Source organism: Sabethes cyaneus, chromosome 2 (genome assembly GCF_943734655.1).
Source record: "Sabethes cyaneus chromosome 2, idSabCyanKW18_F2, whole genome shotgun sequence".
NCBI classification, from domain to species: Eukaryota; Metazoa; Arthropoda; class Insecta; order Diptera; family Culicidae; genus Sabethes; species Sabethes cyaneus.
This window is the reverse complement of record NC_071354.1, coordinates 124,496,345-124,519,118: the sequence shown is the minus strand read 5'-3', so window position 1 is coordinate 124,519,118 and position 22,774 is coordinate 124,496,345. Positions and strand designations below refer to the sequence as shown.

At 39.0% G+C, this 22,774-nt stretch overlaps 1 protein-coding gene across 3 annotated transcripts in view; it reads left to right on the top strand.

The window, feature by feature from the left end:
• Positions 1 to 22,774, top strand: part of LOC128738215 (cytokine receptor-like) — a 357,136-nt gene that overhangs the window by 79,054 nt on the left and 255,308 nt on the right. For all 3 annotated transcript variants that reach the window (XM_053833187.1, XM_053833189.1, XM_053833188.1), the window contains one exon: positions 11,503 to 11,657. In XM_053833187.1, coding sequence (XP_053689162.1) covers positions 11,503 to 11,657 — 155 coding nt within the window. The remainder of the gene's footprint in view (positions 1 to 11,502; positions 11,658 to 22,774) is intronic.

Genomic DNA, 22,774 nt, shown 5'->3' with positions numbered 1-22,774 from the left:
GCGAAAGAGAGGAGACCCGAAGAGGATCTCTCATTGCCACATACCTAGGTCTATTTGAAAAATTGCCCGAGAATGCAAGATTAAGCCAAATGTATAAAAAGAGAAATTAACGAGAGGTTTTGCGTCTGGATTTTTTCGAAATACACCTGAAAAAACCTGGAACAGTCAGGTAATTTTATTTTCGCTGGATAATCGACACCTTGTCTCGTAAATTATCCCTTAAGTAGGTTTGATTTAATGTAATTAAACAAAAAAATATTTAACTACAATAATTCGATCTAAACTTTTATACGAAAGAGATAAAATTACTCACCCTATTATGCTCCTCCTGAGCATGTTGACTTGTTGCTCCCGTAACATCACAGTTTCGCTGCACTTCACTTTTCAGTCCTTTTTTGGATTTATTTATTTGGATTTATTTCATTTGGAACTATACACTGCTCCACCAGTCAAAAGTGGCGTCCCTGAAGTCTTCCAGCTTCTTTTCACTGTCACCATATGTAGCTCCCTGCATTAATTCTTTATTAAAAATAACTGTAACACTACTGACGTCTTAAGAACTAATTCCCGGTTTTAACACCTATTAACGTACTGGGATTTCGTTTCCTCCTTAAACAACTGCCCCACTGCCCGCGAAGTCGCCGCCGGTTTTATATCGTTCTTAGTTGTTTTTAGTAAGAAGTACTAGAACATACCTGGACCTACACCTTACTATTTAGAGCTTTCTAGAGCTGTGCAAGAAAAGAGAAAGTAGAGTTGAGAGTTTCAAGAGGCGCGCGAAACTTCTCACACATGAACCACGGTAACTCACATCGCACACGATTCGACGTACGGTACGATGTTTGTTTATCACATAGCACATGCGCAAACCAAGTAGCTGGCAGGCCGCCATGTTTTCGATGCCAGCATGTTAGCGTTAGCGTAAACAAGATATCATATATTCGCCACTCTTCGCACAAGTTAGCTCTTCGGCTGTCAGTGGTTCAGTGGGGCCCACGACTCCTGAGCCCACAGCGATGTTAGCTCTCGTCAACGCAGAGCAAATGAGGCTGTATAATCTATACCTATAAAGAAGGATTTCTGTCTGTCTGTCCTGTGTTCCTTATAGAATCAAAAACTACTGAACCAATCGGCGTGAAAATTTGCATGTAGAGGTTTTTGGGGCCAGGAAAGGTTTTAGTGATGGTTAGAGACCCCTCCCCCCACTAAGAGGGGGGGCTCCCATACAAATGAAACACAAATTTCTGCATAACTCGAGAACTAATCAAGCAAATAGAACCAAATTTGGCATGTGGGTGTTTTCGGTGACAAGAATTTATTCTAGGGTAATTTGAGACCCCTCCCCTCTTTATAAGGGGAATTATAACTCCTCTCCCCTTTAAGAGGGGGGGTTTCCATACAAATTTCCTCATAACTCGAGAACTAATCAAGCAAATGGAACCAAATTTGGCATGTGAAAGTTTTCGAGGGCAAGAAAATTTTCTATGTTGAATTAGGACCCCTCCTCACTTTAAGAGGGGGGGCTCCTATACAAACGAAATACAAATTTCCTCATAACTCGAGAACTAATCCAGCAAATGGAACCAAATTTGGCGTGTAGGTGTTTTTGGAGACAAGAATTTTTTCTGTGATGAATTAGGACCTCTTCCCACATTAGGAGGGGGGCTCCAATATAAATGAAATTCAAATTTCCCCATAACTCGAGAACCAATCAAGCAAATAGAACCAAATTCGGCATGTGGAGGTTTTTGGAGGCAAAAATATTTGCTACGGTGAATTAGGATCCTTCCACACTTCAAGAGGGGGGGCTTCTACACAAATGAAATACAAATTTCCTCATAATTCGAGAACTAATCAAGCAAATGGAACCATATTTGGCATGTGGGTGTTTTTGGAGGCAACCATTTTTCCCATAATGAATTAGGACTTCTTACCTTTTTAGGAGGGGGGGGGGCTCCCATTCAAACGAAATACAAATTTGCTCATAACTTTAGAACTAATCAAGCAAATGGAACCAAATTTGGCATGTGAGAGTTTTAGATGGCAGAATTTTTTTTCTGTGGTGTATTACGACCCCTTTCCCTTTTAAGAGGGTGGGCTCCCATACCAATGAAATACAAATTTCCTTATAATTTGAGTACTAATCAAGCAAATGGAACCAAATTTAGCATGTAGGAGATTTTTGAGTCTTGAATTTATTTTATGATAGTTAGAGACCTCTCACCCCTGTGGTAGGGGGATATGGACTCTCATACAAATAAAACAGAAATTTTTGCGAAACTCAAAAACTAATCCAACTCGAGAAATTCGAGACTCTTCCATAAAACATTAATCAATAACAAGACCACAAAAACTATCTATAGTAACACTAGATCATTCAGGACGAGCCGGTCGCGAGTGTTGCCGGTGACCCGCCGTCGGAAGCGCCGCCCACTGGGGGGCTTGCAAAACTCGAGATAGTGACAAAGATCATCCGAGATTCATGATTTATGTACAACACAGGTTAATTTGTGGCAATACGAAGTTTGTCGGGTCAGCTAGTTTTATATATAAATGGCTGTATAATTTTGTGATTTTACCCGTTTTTCAGTTCCTAAATCAAATTCAGCTTTCGACAATTGCTTTCTTAGCTACCCGTTATGCGAGTGAAATTATTTTCCAAGTGATACGAGTCGTTTTCTGCTAATAAAACGTCCGCTTATTTTGCGCTGCTTCCCCGATCGAGCCATGGCGTCATGCAAGACATGTAACTCTTCAGTCAATGGAATTGACAGAGTTATGTGCCGGACTTGTCAATCGATGTATCACCGCGCCTGCATCCCTGGAATGCAACGATCTACTTTGGATGCGATATCAACATTCAGCGACAACCTTTTTTTGCTCTGCGATGATTGCGCCAGCAGCTTCAACAAGTGGTTACAGCTGCCGGACACCGCTGCAGCCGATGACTCATCAAAGCTATGCGAAGCAGTCGACAAATTAAATTCTGTTGTTGCTGATCTCTCCTGCCGCATTGAGAAACACTTCCCGTGTGGATCTACCACTCCTGCTCTTAATAGATTCAATTCTCAACGGCAGCCTGACGAAATACCCATACCAAAGCGAAGCCGAGTGGACAGTACGAATTTCTCTACCACTGCGGCTGCTGTGTGTGGCACGAGATTCATTCAGCGTGCAATAAAAACGGTTGCTGATGAGCGGCAGCAATTTTGGGTGTACTTGAGCCGCTTGGATCAAGCCATACAGTGGACGATATGGTCGCTATGACGCAGGAGTGTCTTGATATGAGTGATATACCGAAAACCATTATGCTGGTAAAAAAATGCTGATCTTTCGACGCTAAATTTTATCTCCTTCAGAGTGAAGGTTAGGCACCAAGAGCTGAAGGAAATGGCTCTAAAAGCATCCACTTGGCCTACTGGAGTCTTGGTTCGTGAATTCAATTTTGATCAGGAGCGGTCCATTAGATTTCGCCAATAGAACCTTGGCTTCTTCAAATGCTTTTATTTTGGACTGCGAGAGTTAACCGACTCTCGCTCAAGTTAAGTACCATTCATCTTATGTTCCTGACGACGAAAGCCAAAGTATCGTTCTACGTTCTAGTGCACCTGACTCCGCTCAAGCTTCGCCGCGTCGAATGCAAATTCCACGTTGCGCGCCTTGTACTTGCAAGACCAACTCGCTGCAACTCTGCTACCAAAATGCCTGCGGAATGAATTCCCAAATTGATGACTACATGCTTGCGTTTTCGGATGGTTCCTACGATATCATCGTACTCACGGAGACTTGGCTCAACGATCGTACCCAATCTTCATACTTATTCGGAGCTGAGTACGACGGCTTCCGTTGTGATCGCGGCCCTCATAATAGTCGAAAAAAGACCGGCGGAGGTACGCTTGTTGCCGTTCGCCGTAATTTGAAAGCTCACGCTATCAACGATGCTACATGGAGCATTATCGAACAACTCTGGTTATCTGTGCAGCTGACTGATCGCAAATTATTTGTTTGCGTAATTTATCTGCCGCCGGACCGAACACGTGACAAACAGCTGATCGATATACATGTCCAATCTCTATTGACGATCATTGCTAATGCAAAACCGTGCGACGAGATTATTATCATTGGCGATTTTAATCTACCAAACTTACTCTGGCGTTCCTCCCGTGACGGTTTTTTTTGTACCCTGATCCGGATCACTCTATTTTCCACGGCTGCGCACTTTCTTACCGACCGCAAACCATGATAGTGTTGTGTATTCGGAGCCAACAGTTCGCACTCGTTATAATTTTCGGCGAGCCGACTATGAGGGTTTATTAAGTGCGTTACACGACGTTGACTGGGCAGATGCTCTAAATTCAAGTGACATCGACCCGACTGTTAATGCCCTCCCATGGGTAGGTGGTTTGACGCGTACTTCGGCTAAACGACCTAAAAATTCTTAGTTCCGCATGTAGAATGTTTATAGTTTAAGTTGGATATATGTGTAGTATGTAGGATTGCTAATTTACCTTTACCTGTAGCATGTGTCTCGTAATGCGGAATGGAGCGAAATTGAACGGATTTAATTTTAAATTCAATCCGTTTGGGCCGAAGCACCGGGAGGGCTTACTCAGTTCCCTAGATGAATTGCTGGTATGCACAGAAATTTCTCTAGAAAACTGAAACCAAATCCTACCCACCATTCATGAGATTTTGACTTACTCATGAAAATTAAAAATTATCGCTAGTTAGAACGAACGAGTGTTCAAAAATGATGTGATGTCTTTATTTGCGTAATCGAGACATTTTCTATGACATTGCCATAGAATTTGTGGCTGTTATGCGATTATGGACAGCACAGCACTGAAAAATACACACACACGTATATGTATACTTGTGTATAGGGATGCTATACCGGTTTTACCGAAACCGGTTTTACCGGTATTACCGGGCTATTTTCCCATACCGAATTACCGGTTTTTCAAAGACCAAAAACCGGTATTTTCGGTATTTTTTTGCATGATCAAATAACAACTCAAGAATCGCTGGTAAAAAGTTTAAAGCAAGGGGAAACTTAAATTCATGATTGAAGGTTCTACAAATAATAACTCAATTATGTAGTTCTTCCAAAGGGAAACCCCTGAAATACCTCACCGCTGTCAGCATAGAGCCGGAGTGCCTCATGCTTTTTAAGCAGTCGTCTCCATTCAACTTGTTCCAATCCCTGGGCTACTCGTCACCAATTTCTCAGTCGTCTCAGAAGTCGCAAATCACTATCGATCTGATCATGCCATCTTGCATGTTGAGCTCCTCTGTTAGTGGTGTCGAGGCGGTCGTTAAAGAGAACTGTTTTCGTTGCTGAGAAACAAGGATACGCTTTATTTAAGCGATGAGGAATTCATGAAGAAATAAGAAATTGTCGCAGTGCTAAAACCAGCCTTGGCTGCTGTCGAATTACTGTACCCGAAAAATTGCAAACTCTACGAACTACGCACTCTAAAACTAAATAAACTCAGAAACCGAGCAGGCAGAGGAACCAAAATCAACTGAACCTTCAGTTATAATTTATCATAAATGTCAGTATCTAAGCAGCTTATTAAAAGCTCTTGAACAAGGGTTTTCCTACGCTATATTTCTAATTTATCACTAGGAATTATTCTTTCTTTCTCTGTGGAGACCGAATGAAGATTCTCTGCCTCCGGAAGTTTTTCATTGAAATTTGTTCTCGTTTAAAAGATGACATGGTAAATTCTCTTCGCATTGTTAAATATTATTTTTTTAATGAATTAACTACGCGACAGAAATTGAGAATCGTTGATTATGGAAGGAACTTCTTCAAATCATATGATTTTTGAATATAGTTTTCAAGAGTTAACTTTTACCGGTTTTTTACCGGTTTTACCGGTATTGCATTTATCAATACCGAAAAACCGGTTTTCAAAATACCTCCCGGTATTGGCATCTCTACTTGTGTATGCATGTATGAGTGTGCATGGGTGTATAAGTACGAATGAATATATGTTTGAGTGTTCTATGATGAGTCGGAAATTCTTCTTATACCTATGCTGCCAAATTACAATTATTAATAGGCAGGAAGTTATAGTGAGTAGCTGTGTTTCCTGTGTCAGTTTCCTATGTTATTACTATTATTACTAATATTGCTATCGTTGCTGTTACTGTCACTTCTATTGTATTGTTTTGGATGTAATTAATTATAATTATTTTTTTTCTTCTTATTTTCCTCCTTTATTAGAATGATTTGCATGTTTTGTGACTAACCGCGTTAACGGTATTCAACTAACAACATAAAATGATCATGAAATACGCTGTTTGTCTCCCAAGGGCCCTCCTAATGCTGATGAGCCTCTGTCGGAGAGTGCATCAAGTCGGACGGTGGCAACTCACCGGCGGTCTGCTCCTCTCCATTCTTGCTGCTGTCGTCGCGGTCGGACTTAGTGGATCTCTCGAAAAGCTTTATAGCCTCGATATATATTTTGTTCTGTCCATTGCCCAATCCTGGCAGACTTCAACTGGAATTCCATTTCTAACTAAATCTCTTTAGAGTATAGCTCTTCAAGTAAAAACAGGTATTCGATTCTCTGGCTGATTCAAGCGATAGTGAAGGGCTGTCCTCAATATACTATCATTCCCACTTCCTAAAATATGGTCGTAGTACATAACATATGGCCATGGTATGAGGATTTTTTCGATTCAATACCATCCTCACAGAATTATCAACTTCGTTAACATCTTATTAAGTCTTGCTTTAGCGACAGCTTGCACTTAAAACTTAACACGGCATATATACATATCTCCAAATGAAGTTCTACATGATCCACCTCATCCTTTCTTAGTTACAGAATTGCTTCAATTTGACCACGGTCTGAAGAGCATACCGACAAATCGGTTGACTACCGCTACAAATACGCAATTATTGCCACCGGGAATAATACGAGCGAGTACCAGTCCCCATTATATCGCATTTGCTCTATTTTTCGGAAGTTCAAGTGGCTTTTCGATAGTTCTGAGCGATAATATTGCTCTTGAATAATATTCCGCACAAAATATTTGAAAATTTACGCCAACAGCTACAATACTGCAAAGATGGTAGATAAAGAAGCGGCTGCGGCTTTTAATGAGCATAGGTGATTGAACAGCGCTGGGTCTACCGTGAGGACATTGGTAGTTGGATAGATGAGTAGCGTCCATCCTAGCGAGCATAGTCGGTAGTAGCATAGGTGATGGACAGACATAGAATTCTCATGTTATTACTAACCCGAAAATTGCAATCAACATGTTGACTAAAAACTTCCTCTTTTCTTTTCCTTTCTTTTTTTTGACGTAGGACTACGTCTTTGTTTACTATCTGGGACTGAGTAGCACTTTGTGAAAACGAAAATAGAAGTGTAATGTTGGAATGAAAGATTTCAAATGCTAATAACTACTAAACTACTAAACGAAACTGAACAATTTATATGTCGTTGGAAAGATAAAATGATCAGCAATTTTATGGAGTGGCGAGAGAGCAATTTTATAGACGGCGTAAGAGAGGGGGCTCCTATATAAATGAAACACAAATTTCCTCAAAACTCGAGAACTAATCAAGCAAATGGAACCAAATTGGGCATGTGGGGGTTTCAGAAGGCAAGAATTTTTTCTATGGTGAATTGAGACCTCTCCCCTCTTTAGGAGGGGGGCTACCATTCAAACAATATACAAATTTCCTCAAAACTCGAGAACTAATCAATCAAAAGGAACCTAATTTGGCATGTGGGGGTTTTAAAAGGTAGGATTTTTTTTCTATGGTGTACTGAGGCCCGTTCTCCTTCTAAGAGGGAGGGTTCCTATACAAATGAAACACAAATTTCCTCATAACTCGATAACTAATCAAGCAAATGGATCCAAATTTGGCATGTGGGGGTTTACGGAGGCATGAATTTATTTTATGATGGTTTGAGACCCCTCACCTCTGTGGTAGGAGGATAAGGACTCTCATACAAATAAAACAGATATTTGCGTATGTATCATATTTTCTGCTATGTAACAAGCGGTAAGCTGTGAAAGTAAACTAGTAAAACCTTTTCGGAGCAAAAGACAGTGAATCGACGCCGTTAACTTACGTGCCTGTTGTCATTCATGTCAAAAGAGAAGGACATTCGAATGGCACGTCATATTTGCGATGAACGTGCTTTGGATTTAATGTTATTTGTAACCAATGGCCCTTTAAAAGGCCACAAGCGAGTTGAAGTAAGATTGTTGAAACATGTTGAGAAACGCATAATCATATTTAATGCAATAATCTGGAGGCTGGTCATTCATTACTATTTAAACCTTTATGATGCACACAAGTGATTTTTAATGGAAAAAATCTATGTCTCAATGGTTGCAAGCGTTGTACTTATGAGCCCCCGTCTACGTATTTTTGAAGCCACCATTGTATTCAATGAAGAATTGAATCCGAATATTTCGCTCTCTTTTAAACATTCACTTAAATAATAGCACTCATGGAATCTTATAAACATACAAATGCCAGAAATGAAGTTTATGTTAGTCTTTGATCTAATGATCTGATATAGTCCTAAGTCATCCATTCGTACAACCCTTAGGGCTGTATACCTTGTAGTTTTTCTCTGCCTGATCTCTATCGCTTCTTCTCACGGTAACAATAATGTTGTCGTGAGGGGCGGCAAGAGATCAGCCACAGACGACTATACTGGTGACAACGATGGAGAGGACGGCATGGAAACGTGAATAAGAGCAAACTAAGATAAGAGACGTACGAACAAGACGAGCAAACAAACAAAGGAAGGAGAAAACAAGATAAGTACAAGTCATCTTATTCAATATTCACCAAGTACACAATTATAATGAGCCAAGTTCTGTCACTCTTCTTCCTCCTCATTAATCCATAATCACCAACGCATTATGGCGCTAGCGTTATCCGCACGGATTCTTTTATCATTATCACAACCACCTTATCTCAGCCCTGGACAGACTTGGCTCTAACTGCCCCACCTCGTGCTGCAAACAGAAACAGAAACAGAAACAGACATCGACCCGACTGTTAATGTGTTCACGTCAATCATTAATAGCTTGATAGATCGCTTCGTCCCTAAAACGCAAATGCGTTCACGGAAAAATCTTCCCTGGCAGTCAGCGGAACTATGACGACTGAAAGCGATAAAAAATGCTGCTTTGAGGAGGTTTTCTGCAAGTCACGCATTGCCGCTGCGTGACCATTATCGAAGGATTAACTACGATTACAAAAGGCTCAGGCGACGCTGCTACTTGAATTATAGACGACAAATGGAGAGAAGGCTGAAGTCAGACCCGAAACGGTTTTGGAATTTTGTCAACGAACAGCGAAAGTAGTCAGGTTTGCCTTCTACTATGGAGCTAGCTAGCGAAACGGTCAATAATGCTGCTGACATATGCAGCTTATTTGCAACGAAATTTGCCAGTGTATTCTGCAACGAAGTACTCACTACATGGCAAGTATTGGAAGCCGCGAGCAACGTCCCTCGCTTTGACCACTCGTTTGCCTCGATCAACATCGACGATAACATGATTCTGGCCGCTTCCGCTAAGCTAAAACATTCCTACTCTCCAGGGCCGGATGGGATCCCGGCTACGCTGCTTAAGAAGTGCATTTCTGGTTTGCTCCAACCTCTCACTCTCCTGTTTCGTTTATCGCTTTCTACTGGTAGATTTCCTTTAGCATGGAAGCAGGCGTTTTTGCTTCCGGTTCATAAAAAGGCGATCGGTCGAAGATCGATAACTATCTAGGAATTTCAGCGCTGTGTGCTACGTCGAAATTATTCGAGTTAGTCGTCATCAAACAATTTTTTTCGCACTGTCAACAAGCGATGACAGATGAACAACACGGATTTCTGCCAAAGCAGTCCTGCGCTACCAATTTACTTTGCTTCACGGGCTATGTAACGAACAGTTTTATTGAACGATCTCAAACCGACGCGATTTACACAGACCTCTCTGCTGCTTTTGATAAGGTTAATCATTGCATCGCTGTCGCTAAAGTGGACCGTTATGGTTTTAGCGGTGATCTATTGAACTGGATAGAATCGTATTTAACGGGACGAACGCTGAGTGTGAAAATCGGTGACGAGATTTCCGATTCGTTCCTCACTACCTCCAGGATTGCACAAGGCAGCCATGTGGGTCCGCTGGTATTTCCATTGTACTTTAACGATATAATCCATTCACTAGAATGTCCACGTCTCGTATTTGCGGATGATTTGAAGTTATTTTACGCAGTTCATAACAGTGACGATGCGTTGTTTCTCCAGCAACAGCTTAATACCTTTGCTAGCTGGTGCGAGACTAACCGAATGCTGCTAAATCCAACCAAATGTTCGCTCATCACATTTTCGAGGAAAAATCACCCGCTGCACTTCCAATATACACTAAATGGGATTCCAATTCAGCGCGTGGAACAAGTAAAGGATCTCGGCGTGTTACTAGATGTAAAGCACACATTTCTTTCATTGTTGCCAAGGCCTCTAGACAACTAGGCCTGGTTATGCGAATGACACGTGACTTCAACAACATAGAATGTTTGGTAGTGCTCTACGGGTCACTAGTTCGAGCCTCTCTAGAATACTGCTCTGTAGTATGGGTCCCTCACTACAACAACGCAATCTACCGCATCGAAAGTATCCAGCGTCGGTTCGTATCCTACGCTCTTCGAAGGCTTCCATGGCGTCAACCAATGAGAAACACGCGATACGAGGATCGTTGCCAGCTCATTCGTAACGACACTCTCGAACTTCGCCGAGAAACAGCACGCGCCATGGTTGTCTCGGACACCTTGACATCCAACATCGACTGCCCTACCATTCTTCGTCAAATCAACCTGAATGCACCAACGAGAGTACTGCGGAGGCTACCCCTACTAAATCTACCTTTTTGTCGCACCAACTACAGTGCCAACACTGGTCTGCAGAGGTCGTTCAACCGAGTTTCGTCAGTGTTCGATTTTAATATGTCTCAACAAGTATTACGTTCAAGATTTGTGTCTATTTGATTTGATGATTTGATAAAGGTGCCAGTTAGCTGGCGTAAACGCTTTTCTTTGCCCATGAAATGGCAAGAAAAATAAACTTTGCGAAAAACAGCACCGAGAAGTAAAACTTTCGCGGTCGCGGAAGCTTCTGTCAATGTTAAACATACTACGGGCGCGCTACGGTCGTTGCACAGTTTCAAGTCGTGAAATTTTTACAATCAATTTTGTTATTTTAACCGCTTTTCGATAAAATTACCTGGGTAATCGGAATCCATTACGACAGGATATCAAATTTTGTTTTCAATTTGCCCTAAAACATTGCTCGGAATGTTGAGGGGGCTCATCACATGGCAAAACGGTATCTGACGAAAGATATCGCCAAAGTCTCTTTCCCGTGTATTATTCCGTCGGTAATGTGTAGCTTTCCTATCACACGCTTTCCTATTTTCCTATCACGTGCTGTAATAACCTAATGATACTTATCAGATTTCATTTTTTAGGGATATCACCACAATCTCCAATTTATCGTTTAGTGAATCAATCCTATAACATAAATTGCACGTTGAACCGCTCGGACCCTGAAACAGAAAAATTCACAAGCAGTGACTTGATGTTCTACATTAAGGATGCCCCAGTGTCGCAGGATCATGTCAGAGTAAGTTGTGATTTTTTGTTTGGTATCGGGCGTTTTACGCTTGGCCCACTTTGCATGTTGTAGGGTTCGTGCGTATATTTTCAGCCTATTAAGCGGTAGCCTGAACAATATTAATGAATTACGTTGAAACTATCTTTATTCGAGACAAAATTTTCATACCAATTGGTTAGATAACATTTACCGAATATCTGGATGCGTTTTGGTTTTAATAAAACGCTATTAACCGTCTGGTACCCACTCTGCTAGGTATTAAATATCTTTTCACGACATTTCCATTTTTCTTTTTCCTATGACTTGATAACACTTTGACCTGTTCCAGTTTTTGATTTCATACGCATCCGGTTCGCGCAAAAAAAGTTATAGAACTTTAAACTTGCACACTTAAAAAACTCAGCAAAATTTGCCGAGATTTGGACAGCCGAGCGTTCAAGTCGGATGTTACCTTCTCCGACAATCGCCGAACTGTATTGCCTTCGCAGTGCTTTGCAGCTTTGCCCCCGAATAAGTGTCAGTTTTGTTTCATCTTTTTTTTCTGCCGAAACACTACCGAATGCATGCTTTCAAGGTCACGGAGCCAATCGTTTCAGTCCATATAATTGCCTACCCGATATTCTCTTTGGAGGAAATAGTCTCATACCCTCCAGTGTGCGAAGAATAGATTTTCTTTTTCTGCCGGAACACTACCGAATGCATGCTTTCAAGGTCACGGAGCAAATCGTTTCAGTCCATATAATTGCCTACCCGATATTCTCTTTGGAGGAAATAGTCTCACGCCCTCCAGTGTGCGAAGAATAGATTTTCTTTGCTTGTAGCAGTGCTCCTTCTGCGCAAGATGAGTGGTTGTAAAAGAAAACAGTACCCAAGTAACCATAAGCATTAATCTAAAACCGTATATTGGAAATAATTCTGCATACCAAGTGCCAAACTTTTGTATATTAGCAATCTTAATGCTTATAAAACGTATATTAACATTGTTGATGCATAGAAGCATTAACGTAAATCAGCATTAAAGAAAGCAATATATGCGCATATAACGTAACAATATAATGCAGTTAGTCAATTGCATTAAAACGAGCCGTAAGTGTTGATGAACGGCTTGTACTTGACTTCTTATTTTGCTATTCTGCGGCCACTATTTGTGCCCTCTTCCATCTGACGGTTGCCGTCTTTTTCTACCCTATTGGTAATGCAGGACAAGCAGCAATGATATGAGAGGGAATATCACCAAGATTTAAATACGACTAATTTCTCCTCACTCAATCACATCCGCTACGGTTTAGATAGCAAAGGTGCAAGGAAACGAATGAGGTTGCATGACTAACTCCCGGTTCGAGCCCTGTCTAGGTGGTAAGATTATTCAGCATTTCCAAAAATGGTTCTGTTTATCCTGCTCCCCTTGAGATGCAGCAAAAAAATCGCTTGCTTTTTTAGTTTTTTAAATCCCGACCGAATCTATTTTTATTTACCGTAACAAGCAAACGATATGTCATCGATACTTTTTCGATATGTCGATAATGTAGACAAAATGACGTTTCGTTTAAGCCTCAAACAATGCTTATTGGATGCTTGTGGCGTAGCATTTTAACAACCCCCTATTTCGCCTTTTTAGCATTATGTGAGTTCTACAGAAGTATATAAAGAAAAATATGCTTTTAATCATAGTTCTGTATGCTTATACAATGTTGTCCAAGGACTAGTGTTTAGTGCTTACTGGTTACTTGGGTATTCAGGCACCATTCAGAGGGAGCAAACGGTTCAACAGAAAACGAAAACTCTTGGTCGTTGAGAGAATCAGAAGACTCTGTCTGTGTATGCTTAAAATGAGGAGAATCAAGCCTGGCTGCGACTATTTTAGGCCCATTTTTTTTATTGTGGTGTCTGTGTGGTTTGAATTTCCAGCAGGCCAAACGCGCCTGAATGGTACACAGCATAACGGTAATAAGGAGGGCTCCGTAGCCGCAAGGTTATCGAGTCTGCTTTGACAAGCGAGTGGTCGTGGTTTCGAATCTTAGTAGAATCAAGCCATTCGATGCCAAGGACTTTAGCATGGGTTTATTCTCAGGTCTCTCCATTTATACTTCCTTCATACTGAATTCTATATTTGCCCTCTGAAGCCTCTTGACAGTGCAAATGTCTCCTTTAGTTAAGTGTACTGGTCAGAAGTACGAATGAGTCCTCGCCAGGGACGGCTATAATATGGGATAGTACTGGCAGCTAGGAATAAGTAGGTAAAGTAGATCAAGCTTTAAAGGAAGGGTAAACCCCAATACACACAAGCACGCATAAAATTTAATAAGTAGATCGCTCATTCAATAGTGATTATAGCAAAAAGAAATGCAGTGTGGGTCATACAGCAAACACCCGGGCGATATCACTATAGATCAACTATACTGGTCGCAGTGATGAGTCCACACTTGGAAAAAATCCCCCGAATAACTCAAAAAGTGGTACTCCGCCTGCACCCAACGCAATTTCTTAGTTGCGCAATTAGCAATAACGCTGATTCTTGGCCAATTGTTGGGGCTTTTCATAGGCTTATCGCTTACCAGAAACCAGACATGTGCTGTATTCAAGGTTCACCTTGCTTCACCTCAAGGTGAGCATGGCAACGAAACACTTCATTATTTTTAACCTCATAGTGAGCCTAGAAGTGTTTCGACACGAAGCTCCCGAATCATTGGAAAACTGCACTTCATCAAATATTGCATTTGAAGAGCGCTTGAAGAGCAGCCTTACTACACATTGAGGATTGCACATTGAAAAATTTCAAAAGGATATTTGCATTAGAAGATATTTCTTTAAATTTTCTATATTTACGCACAGCTACGTACGCTTACTTTCTATGTTTCATACGAAAGCTATTTTTTGAAAATCTACACAACAGCATGTAGGGGGACCCGGGGCAAGATGAGCACCAGGGGTAAGATGGGCACCGCTCCATTCCACAGCTATAAAACAGCTTTTGGTTTAAAAACTCCCACAAACTATTAAGTTGTGTCGAAACGAAGTAATGTTTTAGCGTTGAACATAAAATATCACGCGCTTATTGGAAAAATTCCATGAAATAAAATATCGTTCTGACGCCTTGATTTCATAACATTTTGCCATCAGAAAATAAGCATTTTAAATAAATAAAAGATGCTTATTTATAAATTACAGCTCTTTTACGATTGAACAACATGTACTTTCCCAATTGAATCGTTTAAAAATATTTTCTAGTGATTCTTTTGCGATTTGGAAGCAATCTTACATGTTCCAAGCAATGTTGCTATTCATCGATAAAAGTGCTGATTTGGTTTGAAACACACTCAAAGGTGATTCCATAACGTCAAATTCTCTGGCAATGCTTTTCTAGCTGAGAATTATTTAATGAGAGTGAGAGAAAAGCGAATAACCACTCACTCTTTTTCATGCAATGATTTGATCGCTAGTGATGCCAATCAAACACGAATAGCTCGCTTTTTGATTCATCGTGATAAGTAGCGATGATTTATCAATTTTGGAAAACAGGTAAAAGCGCTATCGGATATTGAATTATACCGTCAAAAAAACTTGTACCTAACATTTATGTTGGGTTTTCAGTTCGACTATTAGCACCTGAGATACTTGGAATATACATTTTTGCGACATAATACATAAATGCACTTCAAAACATCAAATCTATACCTATAAAGAAGGATTTCTGTCTGTCTGTCTGTCTGTCTGTCTGTCTGTCTGTCCGTATGTTCCTTATAGAATCGAAAACTACTGCACCAATCGGCATGAAAATATGCATGTAGAGGTTTTTTGGGGCCAGGAAAGGTTTTAGTGATGGTTAGAAATCCCTCCCCCCACTAAGAGGGGGGGCTCCCATACAAATGAAACACAAATTTCTGCATAACTCGACAACTAATCAAGCAAATAGAACAAAATTTGGCATGTGGGTGTTTTCGGTGACAAGAATTTATTCTATGGTAAATTGAGACCCCTCCCCTCTTTATAAGGGGAATTATAACTCCTCTCCTCTTTAAAAGGGGGGGGCTTCCATACAAATTTCCTAATAACTCGAGAACTAATCAAGCAAATGGAACCAAATTTGGCATGTGAAGGTTTTCGAGGGCAAGAATATTTTCTATAGTAAATTAGGACCCCTCCCCACTTTAAGAGGGGGGGCTCCTGCACCAAAGAAACACAATTTTCCTCATAACTCGAGAAGTAATTAAGCAAATGGAACCAAATTTGGCATGTGGGTGTTTTTGGAGACAAAATTTTTTTCTATGATGAATTGGGATCCCTCCCCGTTTTAGGAGGGGGAGATCCTGTACACATGAAATACAAATTTCCTCATAACTGAAGAACTAATCAAGCAAATGGAACAAAATTTGGCATGTGAAAGTTTTCGATGGCAAGAATATTTTTTATGGTGAATAAGGACCCCTCCCCACTTTAAGAGGGGGGGTTCCTATACAAACTAAATACAAATTTCCTCATAACTCGAGAACTAATCAAGCAAATGGAACAATATTTGGCACGTGGGTGTTTTTGGAGACAAAATTTTTTTCTATGATGAATTGGGACTCCTCCCCACTTTAGGAAGGGGGGCTCCTATACAAATGAAATGCAAATTTCCTCATAACTCGAGAATTAATCAAGCAAATGGAACCAAATTTGGCATGTGAAAGTTTTCTAGGGCATGAATATTTTCTATGGTGAATTAGAACCCCTCCTCACTTTAAGAGGGGGGGCTCCTATACAAACGAAATACAAATTTCCTCATAACTCGAGAACTAATCAAGCAAAAGGAACCAAATTTGACACGTGGGTGTTTTTGGAGACACAAATTTTTCTATGATGAACTGGGACCCCTCCTCTCTTTAGGAGGGGGGGCTCCTATACAAATGAAATACAAATTTCCTCATAACTCGAGAATTAATCAAGCAAATGAAACCAAATTTGGCATGTGAAAGTTTTCGAGGGCAAGAATATTTTCTATGGTGAATTAGGACCCCTCCCAACTTTGAGAGGGGGGGCTCCTATACAAACGAAATACAAATTTCTTCATAACTCGAGAACTAATCAAGCAAATGGAACCAAATTTGGCACGTGGTTGTTTTTGGAGACAAAAATGTTTCCTATGATGAATTGGGACCCCTACCCACTTTAGGAGGGGGGGCTCCTATACAAATGAAATTCAAATTTCCTCATAACTCGAGAACTAATCAAGCAAATAGAACCAAATTTGGCATGTGGAGGTTTCTGGAGGCAAAAATATTTCCTATGGTGAATTAGAACCCTTCCCAACTTTAAGCGGGGTGCTTCTACACAAATGAAATACAAATTTCCTCATAATTCGAGAACCAATCAAGCAAATGGAACCATATTTGGCATGTGGTTGTTTTTGGAGGCAACCATTTTTTCTATGATGAATTAGGACCCCTTACCTTTTTAAGAGGGGGGGCTCTCATACAAACGAAATACAAATTTCCTCATAACTCGAGAACTAATCAAGCAAATGGAACCAAATTTGGCATGTGGGAGATTTTGGAGTCTTGAATTTATTTTACGATAGTTAGAGACCTCACACCCCTGTGGTAGGGGGATATAAACTCTCATACAAATAAAACAGAAAGTTTTGCGAAACTCAAAAACTAATCGAACTCGAGAAATTCGAGACTCTTCCATAAAACATTAGGCAATACAAGACCACAAAAACTATCTATAGTAACACTAGATCATTCAGGACGAGACGGTCGCGAGTGTTGCCGGTGACCCGCCGTCGGAAGCGCCGCCCACTGGGGGGCTTGCAAAACTCGAGATTGTGACAAAGATCATCCGAGATTCATGATTTATGTACAACACAGGTTAATTTGTGGCAATACGAAGTTTGTCGGGTCAGCTAGTATATTATATTAACAATATGGTTCACTTCGCAAAATCCCATATATATCTGAAAAGACGCAAAAGTAACACCCTCTTCGGGACAAAAAGGTGACTAAAAGCTTTTTGTAATAAAAATTTTTAAGCGTGCAACCAATACATAAGAAAAGGTGCGGTAGACAGAATGTGCTATTTCTAACGCTATGACGTCATTCTTGTAGATTGTACCGTTAGGTATAAAAATTAATTGTGTTACTATCCATACCATGCTGGTTCCTTTGTTTACATAACAAATGACAGAATCCTGTAAAGATTCAGGTGTTTAAACGGCATGTTTGTTGTTTAAACAGCAGCGTAACTGAATTAGAAAAGCCGTTATACATGTAAAACGTGCAACACACACGCTACATTCGATATAAATGAAAAATAAAATATTCCAAAATGTAAACAAAGGCGTCACGCCGGTTTCTGTCAATTGACGGCATAATGATTTGGTCTATTTCATGAATGCAAAAGCGATAGAGCTTCTTAATCGTGAATTGAAGATAGAACCAACAAAACGGCGGATGTCGCAAGCGCGAACAAACCGAGCGAGAGCTGATTTTCTTAAGCTGGTCCCTCTCCCGTTTTGTTTACATTTCCGGCTTTCGCCCTTTTGTTAATTCTATCTAGAATTGGCTAAACTCTATACTGAAAGTTGAGTTGTTTCCGATAGACGTGTCGAATTTACGGTGTACATTGGTAACCTTTTATGCCGCTACGGCGCTAGTAGTCATGTCTTCAGGATTGTAGAAGAGTGAACTATATTGTTAATATAATATATTTGAAAACATCAACGTTCTTCTACACTACACCCAGAAGACTTTTAATCTCATAAAATTATTTTAACATGCTATTCATAATTTTTCGACATTCACGTTGAGTGCAGCATAATTTTTTTTCGTGACAATGACAAGCACCAGCAACGTTTGCAAATGTTTACAAGATACAAGCGATTTTTCAGACATGTTGGCAGGATCAAATTTTGAACAGCTTCCGACGATATTTTTATTATCAGCCTTCATCGTTAGTCACACAAGAAGAAGATGTATTATTTTTCATAGCTTCGAACCTTCGAGGCATCAATTAATGATTATAATATTGCACCAGGTTTGCATTTCACTGAAACTAAATCTTGAAACCATTTTGTTTGTCCGTGTGCCGCTTGAAGTTGCTGGTTGTGTATGGCGTCGCAAGTATATGTTGATGTTTGACAAGTTCATAATTATTATATGTGATACTAATAACGTTTTACCTTTGTTATACTATATAACAAAGGTTTAGAAATTGGTCGAAAAACACGAAATTGATCCGAGGCCCGGAGGGCCGAATCACATATACCAATCGATAGAGCTCGACGAACTGAGCAATGTCTGTGTGTGTGTGTATGTGTGTATGTGTGTGTGTGTGTGTGTGCAGCTCATTTTCTATCGCCTGTTTCTCGAAGATGGCTAAACCGATTTGACCGCTTTAACTTTTGTTTGAAAGGTATTATTGCCTAGTATATCACTATTGAATTGCTTTGCGGTCCGACTTTTCGTTTAAAAGTTATAAGCAAAAATGTGAAAACTACGTGACACGCGTTTCTCCGGAACTACGCAACCAATTTTAACAAACTTAGTACCAAACGAAAGCTCTTACTATTACTAAACCTTTTACCAAGTTTTATTGAAAACGGGCAAGCAGTTTAAAAGTTAGCCTTAAAAAACCTGTTTTGACTAGGTACAAATGATCGCCTGTTTCTCAGAGATGGCCAAACTGATTTATGCGCTATTAGTTTTATTTGGTAGGTAATATAACCGGATAGATCGCTATTTGAAAGTTATGAGCAATCGTATACACCACATCAAAATTAACAATAATTTATAATGATTTTAACCAAGATAATTTACCTAATTTCAATTATTTTAATATCAAACGAGAGGTTTTGACACTACGAATATATATGCAAAATTTCATAAGAATTGGTTTTTCGGGTCAAAAGATATTAACCCTCGAACACTCGCGCTAACTTTTGCAACACAGTTACTCGCGCGCACAATAGCCCAAAACCAAAGAAAACATGTGCACTAGAGTTTTGACTAGGAAAACTTGGTTTCAAGTTTATCAAACCTTTGAAAGAGTTTCTTAAAATTGAATGCTCTATCATTTGGTAAAATTTAAATTTTGATTAATCCCCCTAAAAGTGAAATAAAAAAATTATTCTTCTTCAGTTTCAATATAACACATTGATGTGTTCTGCAAAGTTTTAGAGCATATTATTACAAGAAATTTTGCTGAAAACTGTAACCTTCTATCTCTTCAGCGAAGACAAAGAAATCTTATTTATTGTTTCTGAATTTCTAAAATCAGTTTTTCTAGTTTAGCTCTTTTTGTAATTGTTGTATGACTTTTTCGTGTATTACAAAGTTATACAAATAATAAAAATACACAACTTTGCTGAAAATAGTATACCTCTATGTTTGCTTGTTTAGGAACTGTAAAACTCTGATTATAAAAATAAACTGATTTTAACCCCGAATTGCTCGACTACCAACTGACGGATACATTTTAAACATTTTACATTTGCTGATAGTTTTGCTACATACAGACACCATTTTTCCATATGAAGTAACGTGAAAAAATTCCAGTTGAGGCCAATAGCGGTACACCTCACATGCTGCTTGCTTCTTTTCTGTGCTGTCGCTGTGCTGTTAAAGTATTATTGCATTGAATAATTCAGACATTTTGCTCATAACAAGTTTATTGAAGAATATACGTTAGTTAAACAACGATTGGTAAATATGGCATTCAAAAACCTACACATGTTGTTCAGAATACAACAGCTTGAGTAACTATGGTTAATAAAAATTGATGAAAGTTTTTCAAGAAAACTTCTTTGATGTGAATCGAATAGAATGGCATTACAGGAAATTATGCATAGTTCAAAAACCTATAATCTAGACCTTTACTACGCAATGTATATATACAAATTACATACATATACATTTAACATATATGTTAAAGAATAATATTTCTTCTGACAACTTACTTTTACTTGCACTTACCCACATTAGTAACAACTTACTCAGCAATTTCATGAGAAAAAGAACTATCAAAATTTGTGGGTGCTTCTATTTTGTTCAAATTTTATAAGCTTATTCAATTTTCAAAGTTTTTATGTAAACCAACGCACAATGCAACATTAACTAATAGATGAATTATGTTCCGACGACGTGTCGATTTCTATCTCAAATAGCAAGTAAGACCGTATAACAAAGGTTCCTTTCACCGCTAGGTGGATTAAATCAGGTTTTATATTTGAACGAGCAATATTTTTACCTTTGTTATACTATATATTACCTTTGTTATACTATATAACAAAGGCTTAGAAACTGGTCGAAAAACATCCAACTGGTCGATTGATCCAAGGCCCGGAGGGCCGAGTCACATGTACCAATCGATAGGGTTCGACGAACTGAGCAATGTCTGTGTGTGTGTGTATTTATGTGTATATGTGTGTATGTGTGTTCGCTCCGAATTTTCTATCCCTGTTACTCGGAGATGGCTGAACCGATTCGACCGCTATTACTTTTGTTTGAAAGGTATTATTGCCTAGTATATCACTATTAAATGGTTTCGTGGACTGACTTTTGATTTGAAAGTTATAAGCAAAAATGTGAAAACTACGTGACACAGTTTTCTTTGGAACCACGCAGCCAATTTTAACGATATTAGTACCAAAGGAAAGCTCTTACTATTACTAAACATTTTGTTAAGTTTTATTGAAAACGGACAAGCAGTTTAAAAGTTAGCCTTAAAAACCTGTTTTGATTAGGTACAAATGAACGCCTGCTTCTCCGAGATGGCCAAACCGATTTACGCGCTATTAGTTTCATTTGGCAGGTAATATAGTCGGATAGATCACTATTGAATGGTTTACTGATTGGACGTTTAATTTGAAAGTTATGAGCAATCGAATACACCACACCAAAATTAACAATAATTTATAATGATTTTAACCAAGATAATTTACCTAATTTCAATTATTTTAATATCAAACGAGAGGTTTTCACACTACGAATATATATGCAAAATTACATAACAATTAGTTTTACCGGTCAAAAGATATTAACCCTCGAACACTCGCGCCAACTTTTATAACACGGTTACTCGCGCGCACAATAGCCCAAAACAAAAGAAAACGTGCGCACTAGAGTTTTGACTAGGAAAACTTGGTTTTAAGTTTATCGAACCTTTGGAAGAGTTTCTTAAAATTGAAAGCTCTATCGTCTGGTAGAAGTTGAATTTTGTTTAATCCCCCTAAAAGTGAAATAAAAAAATTATTTTCCTTCAGTTTCAATACAACACATTGATGTGTTCTGCAAACTTTTAGAGCATATTATTACAAGAAATTTTGCTGAAAACAGTAACCTGCTATCTCTTCAGTGAAGGTAGAAAAATCTTGTTTATTGTATATGAATTTGTAAAATCAGTTTTTCTATTCTAACTCTTCTTGTAATTGTTGTATGACTTTTTCATGTATTACAAAGTTGTACAAATAATAAAAGTACACAACTTTGCTGAATTTAGTATACCTCTATGTTTGCTTGTAGGAACTGTAGAACTTTAATTGTAAAAAATAACCTGATTTTGACCCCGAATTACTCGATTACCAACAGACGGATACATCTTAAACATTTTACATTTGTTGGTAGTTTTGCTGCATACAGACACCATTTTTCCATATGAAGAAACGAGAGAAAATTCCAGTTGGGGTCAATTGCGGTACACCTCACATGCTACTTGCTTCGTTTCTGTGATGTCGGTTTATGCTAATCTTGTTTCATAACAATTTAAAGTATTAATGCATTGAATAATTCTGCCATTTTGCTCATAACAAGTTTATTGAAGAATATACGTTAGTATATACGTAATTTACGATTTGTAACATTATAACAATATGGCATTCAAAAACCCGAATTAATCCACCTAGCGGCGTGACCTAGCCTTTCTACTGCCACAATAATCATTATTTAATTTCTCAGGAACTTAATTGTAGATGTATAGATGTTATATTAGACTATATTTTTAAATATCCGTTCCGTATTCCTCAAAATCCTTATTTACCAGTAAAATTCACAACGTATTGTGTAGAATAATTATATTTTCTTTCCTTGGGTGCGTAAATACATGTAAGCGTCATTTATATTACTTGATGAACACCTTATTTAGTTTTATAA